General features: G+C 50.0%; 9 protein-coding genes across 9 annotated transcripts; 5 read left to right on the plus strand and 4 right to left on the minus strand.

The window, feature by feature from the left end:
* Positions 1–698: 698 nt before the first annotated feature.
* ALTATR162_LOCUS9485 (uncharacterized protein) lies at positions 699–1,791 on the minus strand (the record flags this gene model as incomplete). Its single annotated transcript, XM_043317119.1, has 2 exons — positions 699–1,562; positions 1,627–1,791. The coding sequence occupies 2 exons, from the start codon at positions 1,789–1,791 to the stop codon at positions 699–701; spliced, it is 1,029 nt and encodes a 342-aa protein (XP_043173054.1).
* Positions 1,792–2,451: 660 nt separating this feature from the next.
* ALTATR162_LOCUS9486 (uncharacterized protein) lies at positions 2,452–4,946 on the plus strand (the record flags this gene model as incomplete). The annotated part of the gene is made up of 7 exons (XM_043317120.1): positions 2,452–2,680; positions 2,733–2,800; positions 2,854–3,075; positions 3,140–3,276; positions 3,331–3,458; positions 4,691–4,858; positions 4,924–4,946. The coding sequence occupies 7 exons, from the start codon at positions 2,452–2,454 to the stop codon at positions 4,944–4,946; spliced, it is 975 nt and encodes a 324-aa protein (XP_043173055.1).
* Positions 4,947–7,481: 2,535 nt separating this feature from the next.
* ALTATR162_LOCUS9487 (uncharacterized protein) lies at positions 7,482–8,479 on the plus strand (the record flags this gene model as incomplete). Its single annotated transcript, XM_043317121.1, has 2 exons — positions 7,482–7,557; positions 7,608–8,479. 2 exons carry the CDS (start codon positions 7,482–7,484, stop codon positions 8,477–8,479), a joined length of 948 nt encoding a protein of 315 aa, XP_043173056.1.
* A 56-nt stretch (positions 8,480–8,535) lies between these two features.
* On the minus strand, positions 8,536–9,348 carry ALTATR162_LOCUS9488 (uncharacterized protein; the record flags this gene model as incomplete). Its single annotated transcript, XM_043317122.1, has 1 exon — positions 8,536–9,348. The coding sequence occupies one exon, from the start codon at positions 9,346–9,348 to the stop codon at positions 8,536–8,538; it is 813 nt and encodes a 270-aa protein (XP_043173057.1).
* A 931-nt stretch (positions 9,349–10,279) lies between these two features.
* On the plus strand, positions 10,280–10,603 carry ALTATR162_LOCUS9489 (uncharacterized protein; the record flags this gene model as incomplete). The annotated part of the gene is made up of 1 exon (XM_043317123.1): positions 10,280–10,603. One exon carries the CDS (start codon positions 10,280–10,282, stop codon positions 10,601–10,603), a length of 324 nt encoding a protein of 107 aa, XP_043173058.1.
* A 153-nt stretch (positions 10,604–10,756) lies between these two features.
* On the plus strand, positions 10,757–11,272 carry ALTATR162_LOCUS9490 (uncharacterized protein; the record flags this gene model as incomplete). The annotated part of the gene is made up of 1 exon (XM_043317124.1): positions 10,757–11,272. One exon carries the CDS (start codon positions 10,757–10,759, stop codon positions 11,270–11,272), a length of 516 nt encoding a protein of 171 aa, XP_043173059.1.
* Positions 11,273–12,732: 1,460 nt separating this feature from the next.
* On the minus strand, positions 12,733–14,576 carry ALTATR162_LOCUS9491 (uncharacterized protein; the record flags this gene model as incomplete). Its single annotated transcript, XM_043317125.1, has 3 exons — positions 12,733–14,081; positions 14,136–14,378; positions 14,432–14,576. 3 exons carry the CDS (start codon positions 14,574–14,576, stop codon positions 12,733–12,735), a joined length of 1,737 nt encoding a protein of 578 aa, XP_043173060.1.
* Positions 14,577–18,533: 3,957 nt separating this feature from the next.
* On the plus strand, positions 18,534–19,235 carry ALTATR162_LOCUS9492 (uncharacterized protein; the record flags this gene model as incomplete). Its single annotated transcript, XM_043317126.1, has 1 exon — positions 18,534–19,235. The coding sequence occupies one exon, from the start codon at positions 18,534–18,536 to the stop codon at positions 19,233–19,235; it is 702 nt and encodes a 233-aa protein (XP_043173061.1).
* Positions 19,236–21,110: 1,875 nt separating this feature from the next.
* ALTATR162_LOCUS9493 (uncharacterized protein) lies at positions 21,111–22,062 on the minus strand (the record flags this gene model as incomplete). The annotated part of the gene is made up of 2 exons (XM_043317127.1): positions 21,111–21,447; positions 21,500–22,062. The coding sequence occupies 2 exons, from the start codon at positions 22,060–22,062 to the stop codon at positions 21,111–21,113; spliced, it is 900 nt and encodes a 299-aa protein (XP_043173062.1).
* Positions 22,063–24,020: the final 1,958 nt, after the last annotated feature.

The following is a 24,020-nucleotide window of genomic DNA, read 5'->3' on the forward strand; positions in this document are numbered from 1 at the left end:
CTGCTGACAAGCAAAGCGTACCGTTTACAAGTTCACAGTTGCTAATAATGTCTGAAGCGATAAGCTAGCGCCTAGTATCTCTGCATGAAATCGCTGAAGAGCCTCTTTCTCTCTAATTCGCCATCGAATGCCCATCGTGATCCCTTTGAGCTTATTCGGTCGATGGGACTCGTCGAATGTAGTATGGTATCTCCGAATTCGTTCCAGAAAGCCGTGGCCCAAACTACTACATCTAGCTACGACTTGTCTTGCTGTTTTGCACAGACTGGGCAACTCGGATGTGGTAACCATCTGTTGAATGACATGCTGATTCACTAGATTGATAGTATCGTCCAATGTCTTGATGGCTTGCAGGGCAGCTTGATATTCTGCTTTGGAGCCGCGAGCCTCATCGAGCGTTGCGATCAGATCTTTCACCAACAAAGCGACTGAGATCATGTCTCCTACGGCCCCGAAAGTTATTGGCATAATGGAAGTTATATTGAAATGTGTTTGATGACTCTGAGGATGAGGAAGGTGAAAGGGCTACGCTATCCCGCTGGAAATGTTGTTGGAAGTGATGCAACGGGGCTTAGTCGCTAAGCTTCCACAAGGCCCAATGAGTAACGAATCGCACATAACCTCACTACAAGGATGGAACTCTGAACTCATGCATCATATATGGGGTAAGAAGACATCCCGCCATTGGAAACATCTCACTACGACTCGTGACCACTATCAGCATCTGGTTTTCTTTCCTCCGTACGCACCTTGAAGCGATCGGTTTTCTCGTCCGCCCAGTGTGGACGCGCATCGAACGCGAACTGCAGAATCTCTGGACGCTGGTAGTGGCCCGCTGCATCAATCCATACCTTCACAGCACCCATCTGTGAGAAGTCAATCTCGCCCTGTACCAACTTCTCCTCCCCGCCGGTATGCGGACCAGCGATGAACGAGCAGAACGGATGGATGATTGAAGACCAACCGCCACCAAGCTTGATGAGATCTTGCTTTCCAAGATTATCTTCCATCCAGCTGAGACACTGTTGATCGACATAGTCAGAAGCGGTGATAACGAAGACCTGGGCGGTTAAAGCATGCATCTTCATCAGCGCCTCGATTTGCGCATCGGCGACATCCTCGAAACCCGCCATTGCCGATAAGGCTGGCCAAGCTCCAGCATGAATGTGTTGGTTCTGGGTGATGAGTGCCTGGCGTGCGCCGTTCATAGTATGCTCCCAGCACGCAAGACCTCCGAGGTTATAGCCCAGGGAAAGGGGCCAGTTGCGCAATGTGCTTCCGTTGCCCTGAGCCCACACCATGCGCTCGACAAAAGTTGGCTGAAGCTTGCGATGAACACCGAGGATAGTGCCGTCGCTATCGATGATGACCTGTGAGTTGAATAGCGTATGGCCGTTTGCGATACGCTCCGAGATTCCGAGATTGATTGCTACACCGGTCCGGCGACAAGCGTCCTGAATGGCGCTGACGTCTTCTCCGTTCGGCTCCACAACTACGCTTTCTTCAGCGTACTTGGCCAAAGCAGCAACCTGCTTTAGGGGCGGGTAGCATTCAGTCCACCACTATGGTAAGGATTAGTACTACTTTTAACTACCGAAGGTTGAGGTTAAGAGCCGAGACACGTACGGGGTAGCCGGGGATGAAGGTTTCAGGGAACACTAGGAGCTTGACGTCGTCTTTCGCAGCTTGCTCGATGAGCCGAACAGTCTTCTTGATGGTGGCTGATTTGTCCATAAAGACAGGTGCGGCATGAGCCGCGGCCACCTTGAACTTGGTTTCCTTAGGCGCCATCTTGTTGCAATGAGATATTGAGGATGGGAATTGATTGAGTCAAGACAAGCAAGTTGTCACAGTGAGAATGTGGAGAGAAAAGCTGTTGTGGTCCAGGTTTCACGGGCGATGGTGCCCACTAAGGCGGTCTACTACCGGCAAAGGCTGCGGCACGTCGTTATCTCCCGCGCGTCCTTAAAGGCCCGAGTCGATAGGAAGGCCCGATCTGGGTTTTCTCAATCCTTCTCCGGACCCCCATACGATGAACCCCACACTGTCATCTAGTGTGATAGGCCAATATGCAGGAGGTACCTAGCTCGTCACATCACACGGTCCCTCGGGCATTTAACCCTGTACATATGTAGTTAACGCGAACCGCATCCTTCACCTGAACTGGTCACAGATTTTGAGAGGGCCGTTTCCTGTTCGTTGCGCAGCCTTCACATTGTCAAAGGAAACTATGCCGATTGGCTTCTTAATCGTACCGACTTCGGGATATACCCGTTGCGCCATTGCCAAATACTTTTTGTGACACAACACCCTGCTCTGCTCGATATGGTGCTGCACTGATGCACTCGGCGCAGTGAACATGAGTTTTGATAATCTACATCGAAGCCCGTTGCGCGAGTTTGACATTCGTCACTCCATACTATACAATCCCAACGCAACCAGCCTGTAGACATGGCAGTCAACTACTTCGCAAACCCGCCGGCTGGCATTGACTTGACTGAATCACGCACTGCTTCCAACAATGCTATTGGCATTGTGCTTTTTGTCCTTTCATTCATTTTCGTTGGCTTGCGTCTCCTCACTCGCTTGCGGCTTAAACGTGAGCCGCTAGGACTGGATGATCACCTCATGTTTCTTGGGTTGGCGCTGAATGCTGGCAACTTAGCTTGCTGCATCGCAGGTAAAGTACTTGGACATGTAAAACCGGCCACTCCTGCTGACATTCAGGCTAGGGGGTTTCTTCGGTCTCGGAAAGCACATATGGTCTTTGGGACCGTATGAGATGCGACAAATTACGATAGTGCGTTGTTACATCCCGAAGTACGCCAATATCTCAGTGCTGACAACAGCCAGATCACCTTTGCGTATGTGTTCATCTACACGTGGAGCCTTTGTACCATCAAATTCTCGATTCTGGCTTTATATCGTCGCATTTTTGGGATGACATGGCTTGGCTGGTTTTGCGTCATTCTCACTGCTGGTTATCTGGTCGCCAACCATATCGTCCTGCCACTGTATACAAGACCATTACATTACTATTGGAACCAGTGGTATGGTGGTGAAGGCGTGGTACTGGTAAACGAGGCAAAGGTGTGATTTCCTCCAGCCAGAATCGCATTCCCAACTGACAAGGTCCTAGTTCTATCTTGGTGTCGGCATCATCAACCTTTTTGGCGACATTTGCATCCTTACGATACCTATACAAAGCGTGCTCAAGCTGAATATGGGCCGATCGCAAAAGGTCGCAGTAATTCTTACGTTCCTACTCGGCAGTTTGTAAGTTCTAGATCAAAGCAAGTTTACGCGACGATAACTCACTGATATATGTAGTGTCTGTTTTGCATCCCTCTACCGCATCATCACAATCGTCCGCCTCGTTCAGACAACAGACATTAGCTGGGCAAAGAGCGACGTGTTTATCTGGTCGTCCGTAGAACCTTCTGTCGGCATCATCTCCGGTTGCCTACCCACCCTTCGCCCGCTCATGCTACAAATCACGGACGCACTCTCGAGGAGCCTGCCATCCACGCTCAAAGGGTCCCACCACATAGAATCGCCCGCTCAATCACTAGATCCACTCGAAACGATTTCTAAGAAGCGCACGCGGAAGATAAAGGTTAACGATACATTGGACGGCACCACAGTTACCCAAACGGAGATTCGAACCGAAAGAAAGTCATGGATGAGGTCGAGAAACGATCATGAGCCATGGGGTAGATCTCGGCTAGATGAGGATGAGATAGGTCTGACAACAACCCATGTGCATGGGGAATGTCCTAATGCAGGGGGTAAGGAATCGACTGATGTCCGGATAAGCGAGTCACCTCCAAGTGATAGAAGGGAAAGAGGAATCACCCTGACGAGAGAATTCGAATGGGATGAAGGAAAACAGAGCCCGGTTCTTCGCAAATAGAGAAGCTTTCGCGTATTGAGAAGTAGAATTAGCCTATGATCATCTTCGTACCTAGCATCTAAACCAACATTCCCGCCAACGCCCAATCCCATACTCTTAGACCGATGAAACAAAGCACTGCACCCAAGAAAGGACTCCATGTTGGTACGCCACAAATTCTGCGGAGACCTTGACCATTCGAGAGGTTTTGCGGGTTGGCACGCGGCATATTGCAGCCTTTAAAGAGCTGCGGAGCGTCCATAAGGCTGGGCGGTGCACTTCGGCACAACCTGCGTCAGCCTTGCGCGGGGTTGGTGGAAGCATATCTAGGTAGCCAGCTGTTTCCAGACGTGTCTAACGAACACGAGATGGATGATGATCGATAGGTTGTGATGAAGCGGTCCTCAGTATAATACAGTGACGCGTCAAAAGTTTCGCCCACGCTAGCGTAATAATTTTCCCCCACCACACTTACAACTCAACTTCAACCCACTACAACTATGTCTACACCGCGTATTTTTGGACGTGAGCTATCGCGAAATGTGCGCCGTGGCCCAAATATGAGTCCTGCTGAGCGCAATATTGCCATCGGTATGCTAAATGCTGGTTGTACGGCCAGTGAGGTGGCGAACGCGTGTGGTCGCGCGGAATCAACTATACGACGCCTCCGCGCAAAAGTAACCACAACGGGCACAACACAATACAAACCTCGTAGCGGGCGTCCGCAAATACTTTCGAGGCATGCGCGCAAGCTGGTGTATCGCGCTGTTAGAAAAAATCCTAAAATAACCTACGCAGAACTCGCTGAAATCGCTCAAGTCTACCTACCTAATGGCACCCTATTAAAGCTACCTAGCCGCTCCACACTCTATCGGGCTATAAAAAAGACTGGTTTACTACACGTACGCTGCAAAAAGCGTCCAAAGCTTACCCTACGACGTGCGCGCGCACGCTTGTTGTTCGCTCGTGAGTATCGCGGCTACCCGTGGCATCGCCGCGTACTTAAATTCTCTGACGAGTGCTCTATTCAGAAGGGCTCAGGCCACACAACTAAGTGGTGCTTTCGCTACGACGATGAGAAATGGAATACAAGGATGCTTACGGAGCTGTCGACTGCGCGCAAGCCTGTGCAAATGGTGTGGGCGGCTATATGGCTCGATGAACGCGGGCAACCTCGACGGAGTGATCTCATCGTAATGCAGCGAGATCTTGATGCTCCCCACGGTGGGTACAGCGCCCAAAGCTACATACAAGCGTTGCAGCAAGGTCTTCTGCCTCGTTGGAGAGATTCCCAGCTATTCATGCATGACAACGCGAGCATACACACCGCGCGCGCGGTGGCAAGCTTCATAGAAACTCACCACATTCATGCGATCGGATGGCCACTATACTCACCAGAACTTAACCCAATCGAGCACCTCTGGTGGCACCTTAAGAAGCTTGTATTCACTCAGTACCCGCAGTATAACAACATTATAAGGGCAGAAGAGGAGTGGGATGGGTTCTGCAACGCGCTGAAAAAGTGCTGGCGGGCCATCCCCGGCAGCGTAATCCGCGCCCTTATTATGTCTATGCCACGCCGCATTAAAGCTTGTATTAAAGCTAGAGGTTGGCAAACGAAGTATTAGCTATTAACAATAAAATCCCGCGCTTTAAACATTTAAAACTATGCGATTTTGGTGGAGTTGTCACTGAAAAGAGCATTTGCAAAAGTGTGGTGTTGCGGCCGATCGGCCCTTGGCGAGCGAAACTTTTGACCTAGTACTGTAACAACAAGGGAGGGAAGACGAGATGAACACGCCAACAACAACATATGTGTTTCACAGAGAGAGTGCTAGAAATACAGAAAATAAATGCTATTCAGTGACTTGATTCACGTGTTACAGTGGTACTAGCGCTCACATAAGCCCTAAGCCCACTCAGGAGAATATCAATGGCTACATTGAATGGATCCGCGTATCGTTATCAAAACGAAACCTAGCAGTCTTACTATATGATTCAGTGTCTCCGAGGTTACGTAGTCGTAGGAAAACATTAGTGAAAAGTTGCACCGACAGCAAACCTTGCTTTGGATTTTGAAAGGTATATATAGCATTAATGACGGCCTTATGCTTTTACAAACCAAAAAGCACTTTTATTCTTCTGAGTTCTTAAGCGTATCTACTCTAACGAATCATCGGTCAGAGACGTAGCTCTATTGCAAGCCTACACCATGCGTCTCTCAGTCTATCCCTCAACCATCTTCATCGGCCTTACAATGGCAGCGCCTAGCCGCACGAGCGAGGAGAAACCAAACAAAGTCTTGCGAGCACCCCAAACACTAGAAACTACAGCAGACTGCATGATAGACGGAATATGTCAGCGGCGTGTTTGCATTGCTCAAAGTCTCAGTGGATCTTGCAACCCTTGCTCTGGATTCGTAAGTTTCCTCCCTTTGTCTCATCGTATGGCTAGTTGCTCATGGCCTCATTTCAATAGGAAAATTGTTGAGCTGCTATCGTAATGTATGGTAAACAGCAAGGAAAGTGTGGGTAAGAAACACAAGAGGGGCAGTGTCGCTTCAGCTCTTACTGTTGCCAGAGGGGTGTGTCGCAATGGTTAATGGATTTGTGCTTTGGTGTGCGGTATGACCGTAACAGCTGTGTACCTATTTCGTTGAATGGAGAACCTGATAAATCACCACGGTTGATAAGGAACAGAAGTAAGTTGATATTGCGTTTCCTTTCCTATTGCTCCATAACGCATGAGATAGGAGACTTACCACCATTGCAGTCGCTCCCTCACAGTTTACCTAGGTAGTATCAGTGCCTTGGTGCAGGTCTCTGTATTTAGAGGCATGTACTCTGATCAGCTGTTTTCTCGTGAGGGTGATGGCATAAGATAGAAATCTGCACGCAATATCTTAGATGCGTTACGTGTCATCAATAGTTATTTAGTCTAGTTGCTTCGATGGGCGGTTGCTGCCCATACAATCAGAATGGCTCAGATACCTACCTACTGTCGCCGCTAATGCATTCGATTGCGGTGATCACTGTACGCTCCACAGGTGCGCCTCTATAGCTGTGCATATCGTTCTTACCTACAAGCACTTTGACTGAACAGAGCACTGGTAACATCACGCGTGTCTCATCCATGCTATACACGTTGTCTGGTAAGACAGTTAGGTCTTGCAGCAGCCTTCCTACCTCAAACCAGTGGAACATCTTCCAATACGTGTTCTTCTCATGGCGATTCCAGCCCAGCACTAAATTTGCTGGAGCCTGGGAGTTGAAAGCCCTTGCTTGATCTATGATAGATGATTCTGTGCACATCTACAGCTGCGTCAGTGGTTGTGCTTTCGCGGTGTGGCCAAATGCAGTATAGCGTTTTTGCACTCTTGTCGATCATCCCTGGGTTTTGCACACCGCGGCCACATATCGTCCCGGTGGAGATGCATGTCGAACCACAACTTGAAAGATAATATCACGATCCTGGCCCTTTTTCGTCCGCCTTGAAATCTAGCAATGATGCGCCGCGCATATAAGAGTCGCTGTTCATCTGCGGAAAAAGAGATGTCGGTATCAATGCACTTCTAGGTTTTATCTTCGACATGCAAGGCTTCCAAGACTTTGACCCTGCAAAGGATATTCGTGACCTTCTAGGTAAAGTCATATTGATAACCGGGGGTTTGTACATCAGTCTATAGAAGTAGATACAGTTCTAACAACAAGTATAGGCACCGCGGGTTTAGGAGAAGAAAGTGTTCGAGCATTTGCGGCGCATAATCCCTTACACATCTACTTTACAGGCCGCAATGTCGCTGCTGCGGACAAACTGATGTCTGAAATAAAAGCCAAGCACCCAACAGCATCGCTGAGCTTTATCAAGATGGACCTCTCATCCCTTCGCGCAGTGAAGGAGAGCATCGAGGAAGGGTTCAAACATGATCGCCTCGACATCTTGATGAACAACGCTGGCATCATTGCGAAACCAGCAGTTTTGAGTACTGATGGTTACGAGATCCAGTTCGCGACGAACCATCTCGGCCACGCGATGCTCACCAAGCAGTTGTTGCCTGTCTTGCTCAAGACGGCCAGAGAGCCAGACTCAGACGTCCGTGTCATTTCCAACACATCTGCAGGTTACGAGTTCCATCGTGCCATTAAAGGTGGCATTTCTTTCGCCGAGCTTGATGTGGGAGGTACAATGTCACGGACGGTGCTAGGTGCATGGATCCGTTATGGACAGTCCAAACTCGCGAATATCCTCTTCGCGAAGGAGCTTTCCCGTCGTCATCCAGAGCTTACGTCCGTAATCATTCACCCTGGACTCGTCAAAACACCCATGAACACTGAGATGGCCGGCCTAAGCAAGTTTTTCGTCAATGTGACGTCACGGCTATCGGGTGAGAACTGGCTTGCGCCGCACCAGGGCGTTTTGAACCAACTTTGGTGTGCGGTTGGGGCGGAGAAGGAAGCCTTGAAGAATGGAGGATACTACACGCCGGTGGGTGTAGATTCGACCGAGAAATTGACGGCGGAGGCTAGAGATGAAGTTTTAGCAGCAAGGTTGTGGGATTGGACGGAGAACGTGCTCCTGAAAGTCTAAGGGCTCTGGTCGGATGGATTGGCAGTACCCTAGAGCTGTTGGGAATGTAGTCTGTCTCACCATCTAGCCAGCTCAGCTTTTTGGTATCCGTCGACAGTGATGATCAGATTGTCAAGTTCTTCTTCCCAGTCCCACCACACCGTATAACCTGCGTCTAGCAGGTCTTCCGGCACTGAAAGTGATGCAAAGGTGTATTGGTAGGCTAATATTCTCAGGACTTCATTTTGGTTGTTCCGGAATTTCCTTAGCGTTCTAGGAGGTAGCTCACTCAACCTGTAGGCCGGCCCTCCAAAATATCCCATCTGGAAGTCATCTATGGATAGATTTCGATATCCTTCTGAAGGTATTTCGAGATTCAACTTCACTGTCTTTACCCATTCGCCAGGACAACAAATTCTTACAATGTAAACCAGAAGAGCGGAAAAGCAGTCTAGATCGAGGAGTGTGTCGCGCAGCCGTTCCAGATAAAGTTCCGGCGTATCCCAGGCATCGCGTACGTTGATGGAAACCGACTCGATCGGCCCAGTGCTTCGAACCGGACAGCAAATCCACGTAGGCCGTAGCTCTCTGGCATTGTTACCCATCATCATAAGATCAAGAGAGTACAGCGGCGGAAGCTGATGAAGACGGTCGTTGGTCTCATCGTGCAATTGTTGGTTTGTGAGTAGTAATCCGTACGCGTTGTATTGCTTGAAAGCCGGCAAGGTAGGCGGCCTGTCAAATACTCGCAATGCGGTCCGGGTCCCAGAATCATTGCGACGTGTGTTATATATCCTAGGGCGCTTTGGTGGTTCGGCGTGCGCATCGAGGACAAGTTCGATAATCATGTCGCGGAGCTCGCGTGGTAGAGATAGAAGATCATCAGGCATGATGAGATGGATAGCGCGAGGATGGATGTGAATAGAGAAGAAGTGGAGCAGGCGCGGGGATGAGCTGAGTGGGACCGCTAAGCTAGATCTGTACAAGCCTCTGTAGCACTAGCTCGGGGCTGTTGTTCGCAGCTGCCCGTCTTCACTCACTTCCTCACTCACTCTCGCTGCATAACCCAGAGAAGTGTCAGCGCCTTCCGCTTTACGCTGTTGCCTGGGAGCTTGTAGCAAAATGCCGTCGTCTATGGAAAATGCATTATCATCGTCCCTCCAGGCTGTCGAGCTGATGTCCATTGATCTCATCAGTCTCATTCACGCTACCGACCACCCTGACTGATCCTTTCGTATATGCGACTCGATATCCAAGTAACTTCTATCTACGAAATGCATGTGAGACAAATACTGACTTCGTACACCGATCTATAGTCAACGTATTCAGGTATTGTCAGCTCTCGGACAAACGATCGCACCTGCTCTTTCATTGCCAGATACCAGCTGCCACCCAACACCACACGCCATGTCTCGCCTGGAAGCACTTCCCCAGCATCTTCTTCGTGACGTCCTCCGCTACCTATTGCTCGCTGATCGTGTTCGCGGACCTCCAAATCGCTATATCGTAGAGGATTATGACTTCCAAGTTGCCATCTTTTGAACCAATAAACCCTTCAATACAGAAGCTACTACTGTCTTCTACGGGGAGAACAAGTAGATCAAATTCAGCAATGGCTACGGCACGATAATCGAGACCGCCCTGAACAAGAGAGGCTGCTCTTACCCATGGAACAAGGTAAGTTCTTCCTTCGCATATTACATGAGGGACGGTTACTGACCTCATTTTTCTTCCTCTATAGTTAGCGGCGTGGCTCTCCGTCAACACGTTACCTTCACCACTGCGTTCGATGCTACCCTCGTTGAACGCGTTAAGCAAACCATGACTCAAGGAGTAGCATGGCTACCCGCCGCCGCCGCAGAGGTTTACGACCTCGCCCTATCTATCAAATACATGGGCGATCCAGCCTTCAACACTGGCAATGCGGATATGGCATTCGCCAAGTGGGATGACACACTCATGTTCATCAAGAACACACTAAAGCACAATGAGATGATGGGTACACGTCTAGAGGTCGAGTTCCTATGCCAGATCCATGCACTCGAATGCATGGTTCACATTGAGCAGGAGCTGTTCTTCTTCTCGGACATGTCTATCCGCCTAATTGGCCGCAAGTACGAGCATATACCGAAAGCAGCTGCCTAAGCGGAGAATGCTGAGAAATCCAACAAACTCTTAGGGTATAAGGCCATACCTGTGTCTGCTATCGCTCGCTTCTATCGCTTTCTGGGGGTTGCCGAACTGGGTTTGGATCATCCTATCAAAGCAGCGAAAGCCTTTGCCAAGTCCTACAAGATCATGTCTCTACCCAAGACTAAGCATGGCTATGACACAGCGAGAGCATGGAAGGACATCACTACGACTCAGCGTAAGTTAGAATTGAAGTCTCTTCTTGCGGCGCTCCCTAGCAAGCCACACACGATGCCAACATTCCATGCTTGGCAGGGTTTTCAAGTCCAGTCGGAACATTGGGTCATGCGTGAGCTGGGTTTCAAAGGTGACTTCCCCTACGCTGACAAGATCACCGGTATTCTCGGAATATACTTGACTGAGAAAGCGCATCCAAATCGTTCGCTTCCAGGACCGCGTACCACGAAGCTTGGACATGTGAAGCCAGAGGTACTGAAGAAGTGGGTCGAAAAGCATCGCAAGGAATTGAACAAGCGGGATGTACCAGGTATCGGGTGGTTGATCATGTGGGTCGCCCTGAGGATGGATGAGATTGGTGAAGGGAGTGTCCACGATGATCAGCAGGCTGCAAAGATGCTAGAGAGAATGTCACTTTGTGGTTCTGGAGGCTGTGCAGTCCAGTGAGTGTCGAATTAATTATCGATGCGATCCTATGCATGTGGATATCCGGGGATGATGCGGTGAAAGGGGCTATTATCGTCGGTGCGACAATCATGGTACTTCTCACCATACGTGCTGTCACTTCAATCAACTAGTCACTATAGCAGAGTATCGGCGTCCGATAATTAGCTAAGCTTTACAAAATCTACAGTCTTCTCTTGGGTTTCAGCTTCTATCGTACTACCCCCAAGCTTCTTGCATACCGTTATCACTACGAATGATGACAGTCACACTCGTCAAGCACATAGCCGATGATGAGCTGGCCCCGTCACCACCAGCCAAGCAACCGCGCAGCGAGTAGCCGACATCACCCCATCTCGCAGCGCCGCAATCCTCATCACCAAGGCGAAGGTCTGCAAGCTCAGCTTTCTGCCAAGGCCCGGCCCTTACAACAACACCCTCGTATCCGCCTCCGTGGACGACGAGGCTACTGAACTAGAAAACGATCCACTTCTCAGCTGCATACGATCATGCATCTCATACATCCTCCCATAACCCCGCCTAAAGTCAACCAGGACGCAAACAATGCGCTTTCACATCTCCACCACCAAGGCCTCTTCACTCCCCGCATTGACTCCCCTACGCGCTCACGCTACGATGTCGCGGATAGCGCCACTCACAACAAGTGCATTTTGGGAAGCTAGCAGACCTAGTTTCAACAGTAGGAATCCTCCGAGGCGTCTCGGGAGCCAATAGAGGAGAAAAGACGTTAGCGGACAAACTAGCAGCGGACACATCTTAAGCTTTGGTCGGAATAACAGCTTTCGGACTGCGACAAAGGAGCACTAAACGCAAGGGTACTAGGAGGGACATAAAGGTCACCAGACAGGATTAGCGGACTGTAAGCGACCCCGCTTATTGCTTCTTCTTCGTAGACGTATGGATTTGGTATACCAAGACCAGATTGGGTTAGGAGATGCATATTGCCAAGGGTCCAAGACCTGCAGTTGTGGGCGGGGAAGGGTATTGCGGGGTGAAAGCGGGGCCTTGAGCGGAGGAACTTGATGTTAAAAGGGTGGACGCGAGGGTCAAGAGGTGTGCGATAGAGAGGGAGAAGAAGTATGAGTGGGAGCTGAGCGAAGGAGTTTAGAAGCAGGAGGGATGCGTAGTTAAAATATCGAATAGCAAGTCTAGGGCAAGCAATACAGTTATTGTCATAGCATCATAGAGTCAAAAACAAACGTATCAGATCAATAGTAGGACGTTGAATAGGTAGAATCAAAGTTGCAAGATTAAAGATGTAGTTTATGCTATAGAATAAACTACAGAGGTATCGAGGTATCGCTAAATAGAGCCGTCTAGCCCTTCCCGTCTTTCGTGTTATGCTTTACTATACGTGCCGCAAAACCCAAACATTACTTCATACGTGTGGCTCGTCTGTTCGTGTCATTATAACATGAATAGAACACTATGCATGAATCCATCTAGTGGACGGAGGCAGTGCGGTTGTTCTTCTCGGTGTCGATGACAATAGAACCGTTCCTCTCGACCATGGCAGTGCCACCCTTCTGGAGGGAGCTCTCCACGAAGGTGTGGGTTGGGCGCCACTTGGCAGAGGTACGGGGGGTGGTCTCGGCCATCATCTGGTCGACCTGCTCAAGAGACAGACCCTTGGTCTCTGGGACCAAGAAGTAGGTGTAGACGAAGGCGATGGTGCAGAGACCTCCCCAGATGAAGAAGACGGAAGACCTCAGGTTACCCTCATCAGTACCAACCATGTAAGGGGTGATGACGGCGATGATGGTGTTCCAGAGCCAGTTGGAGGCAGTGGAGAGAGCAACACCACGCGAACGGATGGGCAGAGGGAAGACCTCACCGATGAGGACCCAGGCACCAGGACCCCAGGTAGTGGCGAAGAAGAAGATGAAGATGGCGATGAAAGCGATCTGAGCGTTGACAGCGGAAATGTTGTTGGCGCGGGTGGTTCCATCGGCGAGGGTGGTGGCGTTGTTGAAACCTTGAGTAACACCGATAATGGCAACCAAGAACTGGCAGATCAACATGCCGAGGGCACCGAACAGGAGGAGCGTGCGACGACCGAACTTCTCCATTCCGTAGAAGGAAAGAGGAGTGGAGCAGACGTTGACCAGGGTGAAAACGAGCGAGATCAAGAAGGTGTTGCTGATGGCGCCAGTCGATTGCAAGAAAGGTGTGGAGTAGTAAAAGATGAAGTTGACACCAGTCCACTGTTGCATCATCTGGAGGGAGGTACCGAGGATAGTCTTGCGAAGGTTGGAGTTGGACTGGAAGAGAGAGCCCTTGAAGCAGTTGGCCCAGCCAGAAATCCAGCCACCAGCAGGGATAAGTTCGCGCTCGTACTCCTCGTTGGCGATGATCTCAGCAAGCTCAAACTCAACCAGGGACCTGAGATGGGCAGCATCGGGGCTGGTGGGGTGTACACCACGGATCTTCATCAGAGCCTTCTTGGCCTCATCGGGCCTGCCGCGCTTGACGAAGTAACGAGGGGAGTCGGGAAGGCAGGCGATACCACCACCCAAGATAAGACCCCAGGCGAATTGGAGACCGATGGGAATGCGGTACTCGCCAGAGTCACCACGGTCCTGTACGCCGTAGTTGACGCAGGCAGCGAGCAGGAGACCAATGGTAATGCAGAACTGGTATCCGGAGACGAGCGCACCACGAACCTTCTTGGGGCAAATCTCGGACATGTAGAGAATGACGATAGCAGACTCGAAACCGACACCGACACCAGCGACGGCACGACCAGCAACAAGGAGGTCACGACCACTGGCAGCCATTTGCATGACAACACCTAATACCAGGTTAGCGGCTGATCAATCTGGTAGTACCAGCTGGGGATGTTTACCGATGATGTAGATGAGGCAGCCCAAAACGATCGTCCACTTGCGACCAATCATGTCTGAGAGATCACCAGCGATGAGGGCACCAAAGAAGGTACCAGCGGAAAGGATCGATACGATGAGCGAGGTGTTGCTACTGCTAATGGCGCACCCTGGGCTTGCAAGGCCATTGGGGCATACATTGCCCTCGACCTCCTCGATGAAAAGAGGCGAGTTGAGTACACCGTTGATGTAACCTGAATCATAACCTGTTGATGTGGTTAGTGTCTGTATACACAGAAATTGTGCAATGTTGTCTTACCGAAGAAGATACCTCCGAAAGAGGCAAAGGCGCAGAGGAGGTAGGCCTTCCATGTAACAGGACACTCAGTCATGTTGACATCGGTAGTAGCTTGGATGCCCTTGGGGTTGGCGGCCTCGTCGGCCATCTCGTGAGAATTGTTCATGTTGGCGATAGAGCGGAGGGTGTAGGCAGGATAAGTTGACGATGCGCTCTATCTGAAGCTATGCAGGTAGAACTCGCAAGCGGCCTTGGACGAAGAGGTGAATCTGAACGGGGTGAGTTGAGGGTTAATAACACAACTGGAGATTTGAGATCTAACTGTTCTGCGCTACAAGCGTACCGAAGAAATGGCTAGGTAACATTGCGTCTCGACTAGTCGGCGTCTGTGCTTCTCTGTTATTGGGTTCATTAGCCTGGAAGCCCAGCGAAGGGTGTGCGCCACTGGCCATCTGGGGAATGGTCGCCCGCGTTTTGCCTTCTCCAGCTGTTTCTCCAGGCCCGACTACCCTAGTAATTTGACAAGTGTCGGACCGGCATTCACACCGGCTGTGATTTGTCCTTGGCAACCGGCGCACGGACTGCGCAATCTTCAGTCTAGAACGCATCCAGGTTTTCAGAGCCGCACGTGAGGGGTTCCCCGACCATGGGTTCCCACTTCACTAGACTCCACCATCGTGGCCCATGGAGTCTATCGTGGCCCATGGAGATGGCTAACGTGCGTTTGGAGCAGAGCTTGACTGCGCTAGCCCCCCATACCAGGTCTGCGGCGCCCTATGCTCGGGTCACTCCGTCGGCGCCTCCTACGTCTTCTCGAGCTCATCACGTTGTCAATGGCCTGTACTATACTTTCTGGCCACTGCATGCTCGTCCAGCAGGACAAGAAGTGGTGGCGGTGGGCTAACGCAGCAATGTCCTTCGTGACCTTGAGCTGCTGATACTCGTCGGTCATGGACGCCTGACGGCCAATACGAGACGTTGTTGGCTGACCGTCGGAGCTCCTAATTAAGCGCGTGTTGATGCACGAGTCAATCCAATTAACCCAACACCACCAACCAGCCTCCACTCCAGTCCCGACTCTCGAAACGTCTAGCCAGGGCGCCCTTGTACATCATGCATGTTGCGGCTGCATGACATCCGACTATGGGAGACTCAAGGCCACTCCCTTCTATACGAGACAAGTACGATGGTAGTCATGATGACTGACATCTGAAGAAGCTCGCGAATGCCGAGGTCGTTCCATCACGTGTGTCGGTGCAAATCACGCGGAGGTCTCCCCCAGGCTTTGGTCCGATCCGCCCACAGGTCTGATTGGCTCTAGAACGCGCTAGAGGCTCCCCCCGAGGAGCTTAACGTGGAAAAGACTTCAGCCCCATGTCATACGAGTCGTTAATGAGAAAATCTTTTTTTTCTCGGCTTTTAACACTCAGGTACATGGCAAAGCTTTGTCGCCCACTCCGACGACACCTTTTGACCCGATGTTTCTCCACGTTCCAGCCCAGTGCATAACTCCACATTCACCAATCTTCGGAACCACAACTGGTACCGTACCGGATTCCCAACATTCATCAAGCGCTGCGATACCATCCACCGGGTATCTTCATCCAAGTGTCGCTTGATATCTGAAATCTTTAATTATGACCCTGGACTTCTTCTATACGTTTTGTAAAGCTACGAAGTATTACTTCATCTTACTGAAGGTGATTTCGATGCCCTAGCAGGAGGTCGTCTAGAAATCCCAGGCTGCTGAGTATTTTTTTTTATTTGTACACGAAAGAAATGCTCATCTACTTATCGCTAAAGCAAATTTTAGCTACTTGCTTGTCTTCATGATGAGACGATGCAATGCAGCAAGGCTGGCCAATGGCCGCGAGCTCGGCGGGGTAGCCTTGACAGCTGCGATCCTTCAGCTTCCCTCGACTGCCTCATCGCCATTTCTCTGAATCACCTTTCATTTACTTCGTGGAAATCATATGATTCGCTTCTATGGCATGGCATGATGTGACATGCGCAACGCTGGAACTGGAGTGGGAGGATGGACGGCCAGCGTGCCGTACCTGTGAGCGCAGGGCGCCCGAGCTAACGCCTGTTCACCCACTTCCACCGCCTCCACCCCCACCAGATACTCCACGATCAGAGCTCTTGTGCACATGGCCTCCCATATTAATCTCCCGTATTCGAGACGACGATGATGAAGATACGGAGCTGCTAGCTGACATACGCGCTAATATCGATGGATGGACTGCTGGTACTACCGCTCGACCATCACAACCTCCCATCCAGTCAAATCAGCAATCGGAGCGAAAGCCGCTAGGTGAAAGTGAACCGGATCCGTTGCCTCAGGCCGTTTATTCGCGTCTTCCAAACGCAGATTCGATTCGTCTTTTGCGCTTACATGGCAGCGCAGCCAGGAACGATCCCATCCACTGCACTCTTGAGATTCACAGACTTCACGATCCTGAACGGCCAGTTTTTGAGGCCCTGTCGTATACCTGGGCAGACTCACGGGGAGACTCGTCATTGTGCGAAGTGATTTTTGTGGGCCCACATTGTGACATTCTGCCCATTACTAAAAATTGCATAGCCGGGCTTCGATGTTTCAGGACCGCCGTTGACCGTCTTGTTTGGGTTGACGCGATATGTATAAATCAGTTTGACTTAAAAGAGCGTGGTCACCAAGTCTCACTTATGAGAGGCGTATACACTTCAGCGGCGCGGGTTCTCACGTATTTGGGAGATAAACATGATTTACTTACCTCTGTAGCTGAGCGTCCGAACAGTGACGGCCAAGGCTTCGGTTCACCTCCTGTGGATCTGAGAGCGATCCTGCGAATGCCCTACTTCTCGCGCATCTGGGTGGTACAAGAGCTGCTGCTTAGCAAAACAGCCAGTTTGACCTTTGACGACCACACAATGCACTGGACAGAATTCTCGTCGGAGGTGAAAACCCTATCTTCAAGTAAAGAAAATGGATGTCACGGAAACTGGGTCGGACGCTTGAGTAAAAGAAGGAAAACCAAAGATCTGATGTCGGCACTGCAGGCCACACAAGACTGTCGATGCAGCGATCCACGTGACCGGGTATATGGATTGATGGGCTTGGTAGACGAAGAAGATCGAAATAATCTTCCGATAGACTACGAGATCAGCGTACAACAGCTGTATACAGGCTTGACGATGTACTGGCTTATGAAACCTGGTAGTATGTTCTCTTCAGGGTACATACTGCATCGTGCTTTTTTTTCCCAAAGAGATCCCTTTCCTCCCTTCCTGGGTTCCGGATTGGACCTCATCGCTGAAAGCACACACAAATCCCAAAGCCGACCGGATACCTGTAGCCCAAATATGGCTACATGATATCAGTGGAGGCAACAATTCCTCGGGTCTGAGGCGGTTTGGTTCATCTTCCGCCATTGCACGATCTGATCTCCGACCTGGATGGTCGCTCGATGACAATTTTTGGCATCGTCTCTGCTCGGCAGATTATTACTGGGGCGATAACCCCGAGATTTCCCACAGATATTTATGGCGCAAATTCGCTGTAGATGCAGGTTGGGATCCCAAGTCGTCAGCAAGACCGCTACGAGCTAGCGGTATGTTGGCGACTGATGTCGTCCACATTCTATCCATCTCGAAGGGTGAGGTCATACTCACTGACGCCAATGGCAAACTACTGCATGGGCTATACGTCGCCGGATTGGATAGAAGTAGTCTCGACAAGACAGATATGCAGCTGGATGAAACCCATTTACATGTCCTGCTCAACTGACGCCGGTCCTTATTACTTCAACGCCACCGTGATGGTGTCTATAGTCTCAATAGTCCTTGTCGGATATCCTGCACCTCCGAAGGTCCCTTGGCTGATATTAGGCCCCATCGGACAGGATCGGACATATCAACCCATCTAGGATCGTTGGAGATAGGAATTTTAGAAATTTGGCTAGTCAATGTTTTCTTCTTCGGGGCTCGTGCTGGTGCCGCATTCGCTACCTCCACACGCAGGTCCATCATCCAGAGTGGATGGTTCAAATACCTTCCACTAGCATCAACCGTCTGCGCACACGCGAAATCTTTGCCCGACTGCTATGTAACAGGGGTCCATGAGCGTTTAGAGCTATCAGCCATGACAGACCTACTGAACGATATCATGGCTTTTTTCGTGGAAAACGAAGTTAATAGTTTCCAAGATGAGTCGCAGGCTATTAAAAATGCATCGCCTGAAGATCAAGTCATGTTTGAATCATTCGTCAGGCCATCATTTACTCCTTCGCCCACGGAAACCTTGGATGCGAAACTCACTGCTCATATTAAGCGGGCTGAAGCAGCTTCACTTTGGAGAGCATTATCGACAAAAGAGACTATCGCCTATTTGAAGGGGGTCGTGAAACTTCAGCGAGAGGCCTGCAAGAAGTACCAGCCCTTGGAAACGGCCATGTCAGACCTCAGCGGTAGTTTGATTCAGCCTCATATCGCTGTTGAGATGCAAACTTCTGCTCGCATGACACTGTACGGTCCTCAACACGAATCTGAACACTTCTTCGCTTTGTGGACACTTATGAGACCGGTACTCTATGCCGAACCACTGCCGGATGGTAACACAAAATTCCTTCTCCCCGAGCGTCGGATAATTAAAGACGCATGGGCGCTATTAGACGATCTCACGGTTGATGCGATATACTCGCTCGAGCAGAACCTCGCCATACTGTGGATCCATGTGTTGACAATGGAGATGGTGGTACGGCTACGAGGTATTTTTCAGCAGCGGCTCATTTTAAAGGCTATTGGAGACAAGATGAGAAACGTGCAAAGCGTATATCTTATCTAGCCAATATGAGCAGGCTCGAGTCCGCATGATGTTGGAGTTGTACTGTCACATATTCAACTTCTTTCCTTACCTGTGTTGCTTGCTTGTTGTCGATGAGAATCGCGTCGTATATCCTCAATAGCTGCTCATAGTCCAGAGATCTTGCACCCGATATCCAGCTATTTAGCAACACATGAATCCATGATACAGTGCCTCGCCAAAAGTCTGTTCGCGCCAAACGCACGGGCCACGAACTCAGAAAATCTCGTAGATTTCAACTCAACGCAACTCTATCAAAATAGCTCCAAATAAAATTCTAAAACGACAGAAATAATAGTAATAGCCTCAATATCGTGTCTAGTACCTTTTTGCTTAAAGAACTGCGTTAATACGTCGCGGTATAGACGTAATGAGGCTGCGCACCAGTTTTTCGGGTATAGCAGCCCACGCCTCCTTCAAGCCCATCTCAAACTCAGCCCACTCACTTTCTAAGCCTCCCATATAATCAAGATAAGGTTTACGCTTATAGAGCTCCTTTTTAAGACTCTACCACAAGTGTTCTATTAGGTTAAGGTCGGGTAAGTATAGTAGCCAATCGATAGTATAAACACCATAAAGCTCTAACCACTCCCTCAAGTAATAAGCAGTATGTATTAGTGCGTTATCCTGCATAAACAACTCGCCTAGTCTGTAGTAATCGCGGAGTCCTTCCTCAAGAGCCCTAGTGTAGCTAAGGCTTATATACCCGTTGCGCTTTGCTAATGCGTCGCGGGTTATAATTACTAGAGGACTACGCCCAATTCTACCCCCTAGAGTCATCTAAATTAAGGCCCAAACTATGCAAGCTAGCTGCTAGCTAGTCTCCTTCTCCTCTACCATCTCATGCCTCCATTTATTCGCTAGTAAACGCCAAACCCAGCAAGGGTTGCGGCTAGATCTACAGGCAATGCTGCACTTATCGCTAAACTTTAGAGTAGTACGATCCCAGTCGAAACTAGCCCATTGTAGAGCCCATTCACAGCGAAGTTTAGCAGTAGTTACGTTAATTTTAGGCCTCTAGGCGGCTCTGTACTTAGAGTAGTTTGTACTTGCAAGTGCGCGGGCAATAGTTCGAAATGAAACTAGTAGTGTCGTTCTATTACCGTCAAGGCCCGCAGCTGTACAGAGAGCGCTATACTCGATTGTAGGATCTTTCTTTACAATAATAAGAAGCCAACGATAATCTCTACTAGTTAAAATAGGTAGGTGACCCATACGATCGTTCTTGGTGTAGTAGGCAGTTGATTTCCATCGCGCGATAATCTTCTGTACAGCGCGTTGTGTACAACCGAGTGTCTCACTAATTTCGCGCGTCGATAGACCAGCGTCAACCTAGGCTAAGATATATACGCGTTGCGCTTCTGATAATTCACCTCTAGGCATTCGATTGTCCGAAATTTCAGTGCCAAAAGACCTCGTATTAATGGAGTTGTGTGGTGTTGCAGAAGATACTCGTCTTGTGATCTCATGTTGTTCTTGGGCCCGTGCGTTTAGCGCGAACAAACTTTTGGCTTAGTACTGTATAACCATCATTGAAAGTGATCTCTTGACCACCGATATGTGAAAAGTAGAGACCAACACACATTGCCTAGGATGAACGCCCTCAGGTTGCTGGAGGTATAATACGTAAGAGATGCATCACAATGAATGAAACTTACCTGGAAAGATATACAATGCATAGAAGATATTGGTCGCGTTTTCATTTGGTAACATGTACAATACAATATAGCACGGTCGCGACTATCAGAGAAAATATGTATACAGGTAGAAGCCCCGACGGTGAAGTCTAGCCTTTTATTGCTTCAGTCCTCTGGAGCATCCAGCGCGCATGATACAAAGGTTTAAACCCCACGATCTTTACTCCTTGCGAAGAAGAGACTCACGGAAAGCACGGCGACCGCGCTTAGTCTTGCCTCCGTTGCAGTTCTCAGCGTTATGCGCAATGGCCTCGCTGGTAATAGGCTCAGAAGAAGGCGCGGGCGAAGTGGTCTCCTCGGTGGGAGTCTGAGCAGGAGACTGAGCACCACCGTTGTTGCCGCTAGTCCAGACAGCTGGGCCGGGCATGGGGTACTCCTTGTACCCACCCCAGATGCTGAAGTTGAACGACTCGTCGTCCCGCTTGTATGCGCCGGGAAATTTGACGGTAGGGCCAGGGGTGCCGTTGCCGCCACCGGTGACCTTGACTTGAGCGCATCTGCAATATGTTAGCTAATCTACTAGCAACGTTAGTGAAGAAAAGAACATACCCGTAGTAGAACTCAGCCTCGCCACCGTGAGCACCGTGGATTCCAACGTGCTCAGAACGAATCAAGTACTCGCCCTCAGGAACCTCAGCAGGGACAGTGAACTCAATCCTGTCGTTATCCCAAGTGCACCAGGCAGTACCCAAGAAGTCCTTGCTGGGGTCGCAAACACCCGACTCGAAGATCTTGAACCACTCGCCATCACCCTCGTAATCCTTGACGAAGTTAGGCGCCTTGGACATGTAGACCATAGCAGGACCAGGGTGCTTCATGGTAGCGCCAACACCGAGCTTCATGGCCATCTTGGTGCCGGCTGCGACCTCCTTTACTCCGGTACGACCAGCGGACTCGAAAGCACCCTTGTTACAGCGGAAGTCGTCCATGTCGGGAGTCATGTTGTCTCGGGTGTTGATCCACTTGGTGGGATTGTACTTCTCGGGACGAGTGTTCTCCCGGATGAACTCGTGGCTCTTGGACTCCTGGCCGTCGACGACCAAGACGTCGAAGAAATAGTGAGCGGAGGCTAGCTGCGCAATGACGGCACCGGCGAGGATAGAGAGCTTCATTTTTTACTAATGGTAGTTTTTTTTAGTTTTTTTTGGAAATGGGTTGGTAGGTAAAACGATTGTATGGTAGGACTAGCCTGTAGAAACGAATGTAGTAGCGAAAGACCGAAAAGTGACGAGAGAAGTGAAAGACAGTGTGCAGAAATGTGCTGGTGGATTGTTCATCTCTGTTCCATAAAAGTTCTTATGTATCTGAGCAAACATACCTACCTCAGCTCTGGGGCCAATGTCGCTAACTGTTTCTGGTGCCCAGACTCCTTCTCTCAACCCATCCCTTGTAAGCCCCTCATCACACATGTGGGTTTGCACAAGAAAACAATGGCACAGCGTTTCCTTTCATCGATGCATGAGGCCGAGGTCTCTTGGCTGTGATCCGATTTCCGCTATGCCGCCCAGCTGTGGCGAAGCGAGATGACCATACGAAGGGGGAGAGCTGTCATCGTGGGTGTTCACTGGCGTAGCGCCCGCTTCGGGGTCCTACTTAGCGCAGTAGTGGGCCTGTCACCAACAGACTTGTACGGCTGACCGTTTCAAACAATGATCTTGGCGGTCGAATGCTTGGCGGTCGGAGGTCTTGTCAATTGAAGACGTGCAAGTACCAGGTTCCACGGAATGCGATGCCGATATCAACAGTCTGAGGTAAAGTACAGACTCCGGTGAGTAGGATGTAATACATCTTCCACAAGAAGATGATCACGATGGAAGGTTTCCTTCGAACAAGACTGTGTAGTATGATCGTACGATCAGTGCTGAGGTTTTCCCCTCGACATCTGTTCCTAGGATGTATCTTTAGGATCTCAGCGCATGGAAACGCATGTAGAATGTTCCCCCGCTCTTTCAATGTGAAACTGTCATTGACGATAAGGATGCATGGCGGATCCTACATGCTGGAGGAATGGTGATCGGGACCCAGATCGCAAGCCCACGCACTTGCAACGTCCATGAGCTACTACCTACCAGATAGCGCCGGTCTCGCTCGTACCCACCGTGCCATAAATAATGACCGCACGCGGACTTGGCAGACAAAGCGTCTCATGAAGCCCAAACAGCTTTCACGAAGGCGGCCCAAAAGGAGAACTGTGGGTAGTGTTCGGTAATGCCATTCTTATATACAGCGGTCGGACTCAATAGAGTGTGATGATGAGCACATTAGAGTTCGTTCTCAATCTTCTCGTTCCAATTCTTGGGGCTATAGTTCCAAGACGGTGGGATTGAATCTATGAGTCAGTAGTAGTTCACATCTACCTGCACTTTAGCCTAAAGACGATCATGAAGGACCCGTTCCAACGTATCCACAATGCATTCGCATGCGGAGAGATGAGCTGTAGCGTGTTTCTGTTTCCGCTTGAGGCTCGTTTCAAACATTGATGCAGTTGCGAAATGCTGCCGGATTTGACCGCAGGAAGCCTGATCATTGCTTAGGCACTGTGGCTAGGAAATAAAAAGTAAACCAAAATCCACTTTTGACGGCTGGAAGTATGAGTGCGAATACAATGTATGTGTTTGCACACCTATCTTGAGAACAGTCAGGCGATCGAAAGCATGAACGACCATCGCCACCGTACGATGACACGAGCTGCCACAAGAGTTGGAGTTGGTCTCCGCAGAGCATGCCTGATTAGAATGGATGGCATTTCACTGCAGCTGAAGTATGCAACCTGAGAAGGCGTGCGTCTGGGACTAACCTGAAGTCGAGCAATGTCCATCGCTAATGCAGTAGTAATTTTGCAGCATCAAGATGTGGCAGTGCAAACGTGGCTTGGCACCTTTGATCCCCATGTCTGTCGTGATTCTGCAGTCGGGTTCTAGAGGAAGGTCCGGAAGCTATCGGTTTCTGGCGTGAAGTCAGACAGCTTACCGACGTCGTAGCTGTACTAGCGCATGAGCCTAATCCAACGAAACATTCGCTACACTGGAAGGTTTGCTACGAACCTGTTATTCTGGTCCAAGAGAAGGCG

The sequence above is a fragment of the Alternaria atra genome, assembly GCF_907166805.1.
Source record: "Alternaria atra isolate CS162 genome assembly, contig: 30, whole genome shotgun sequence".
Taxonomy (NCBI): domain Eukaryota; kingdom Fungi; phylum Ascomycota; class Dothideomycetes; order Pleosporales; family Pleosporaceae; genus Alternaria; species Alternaria atra.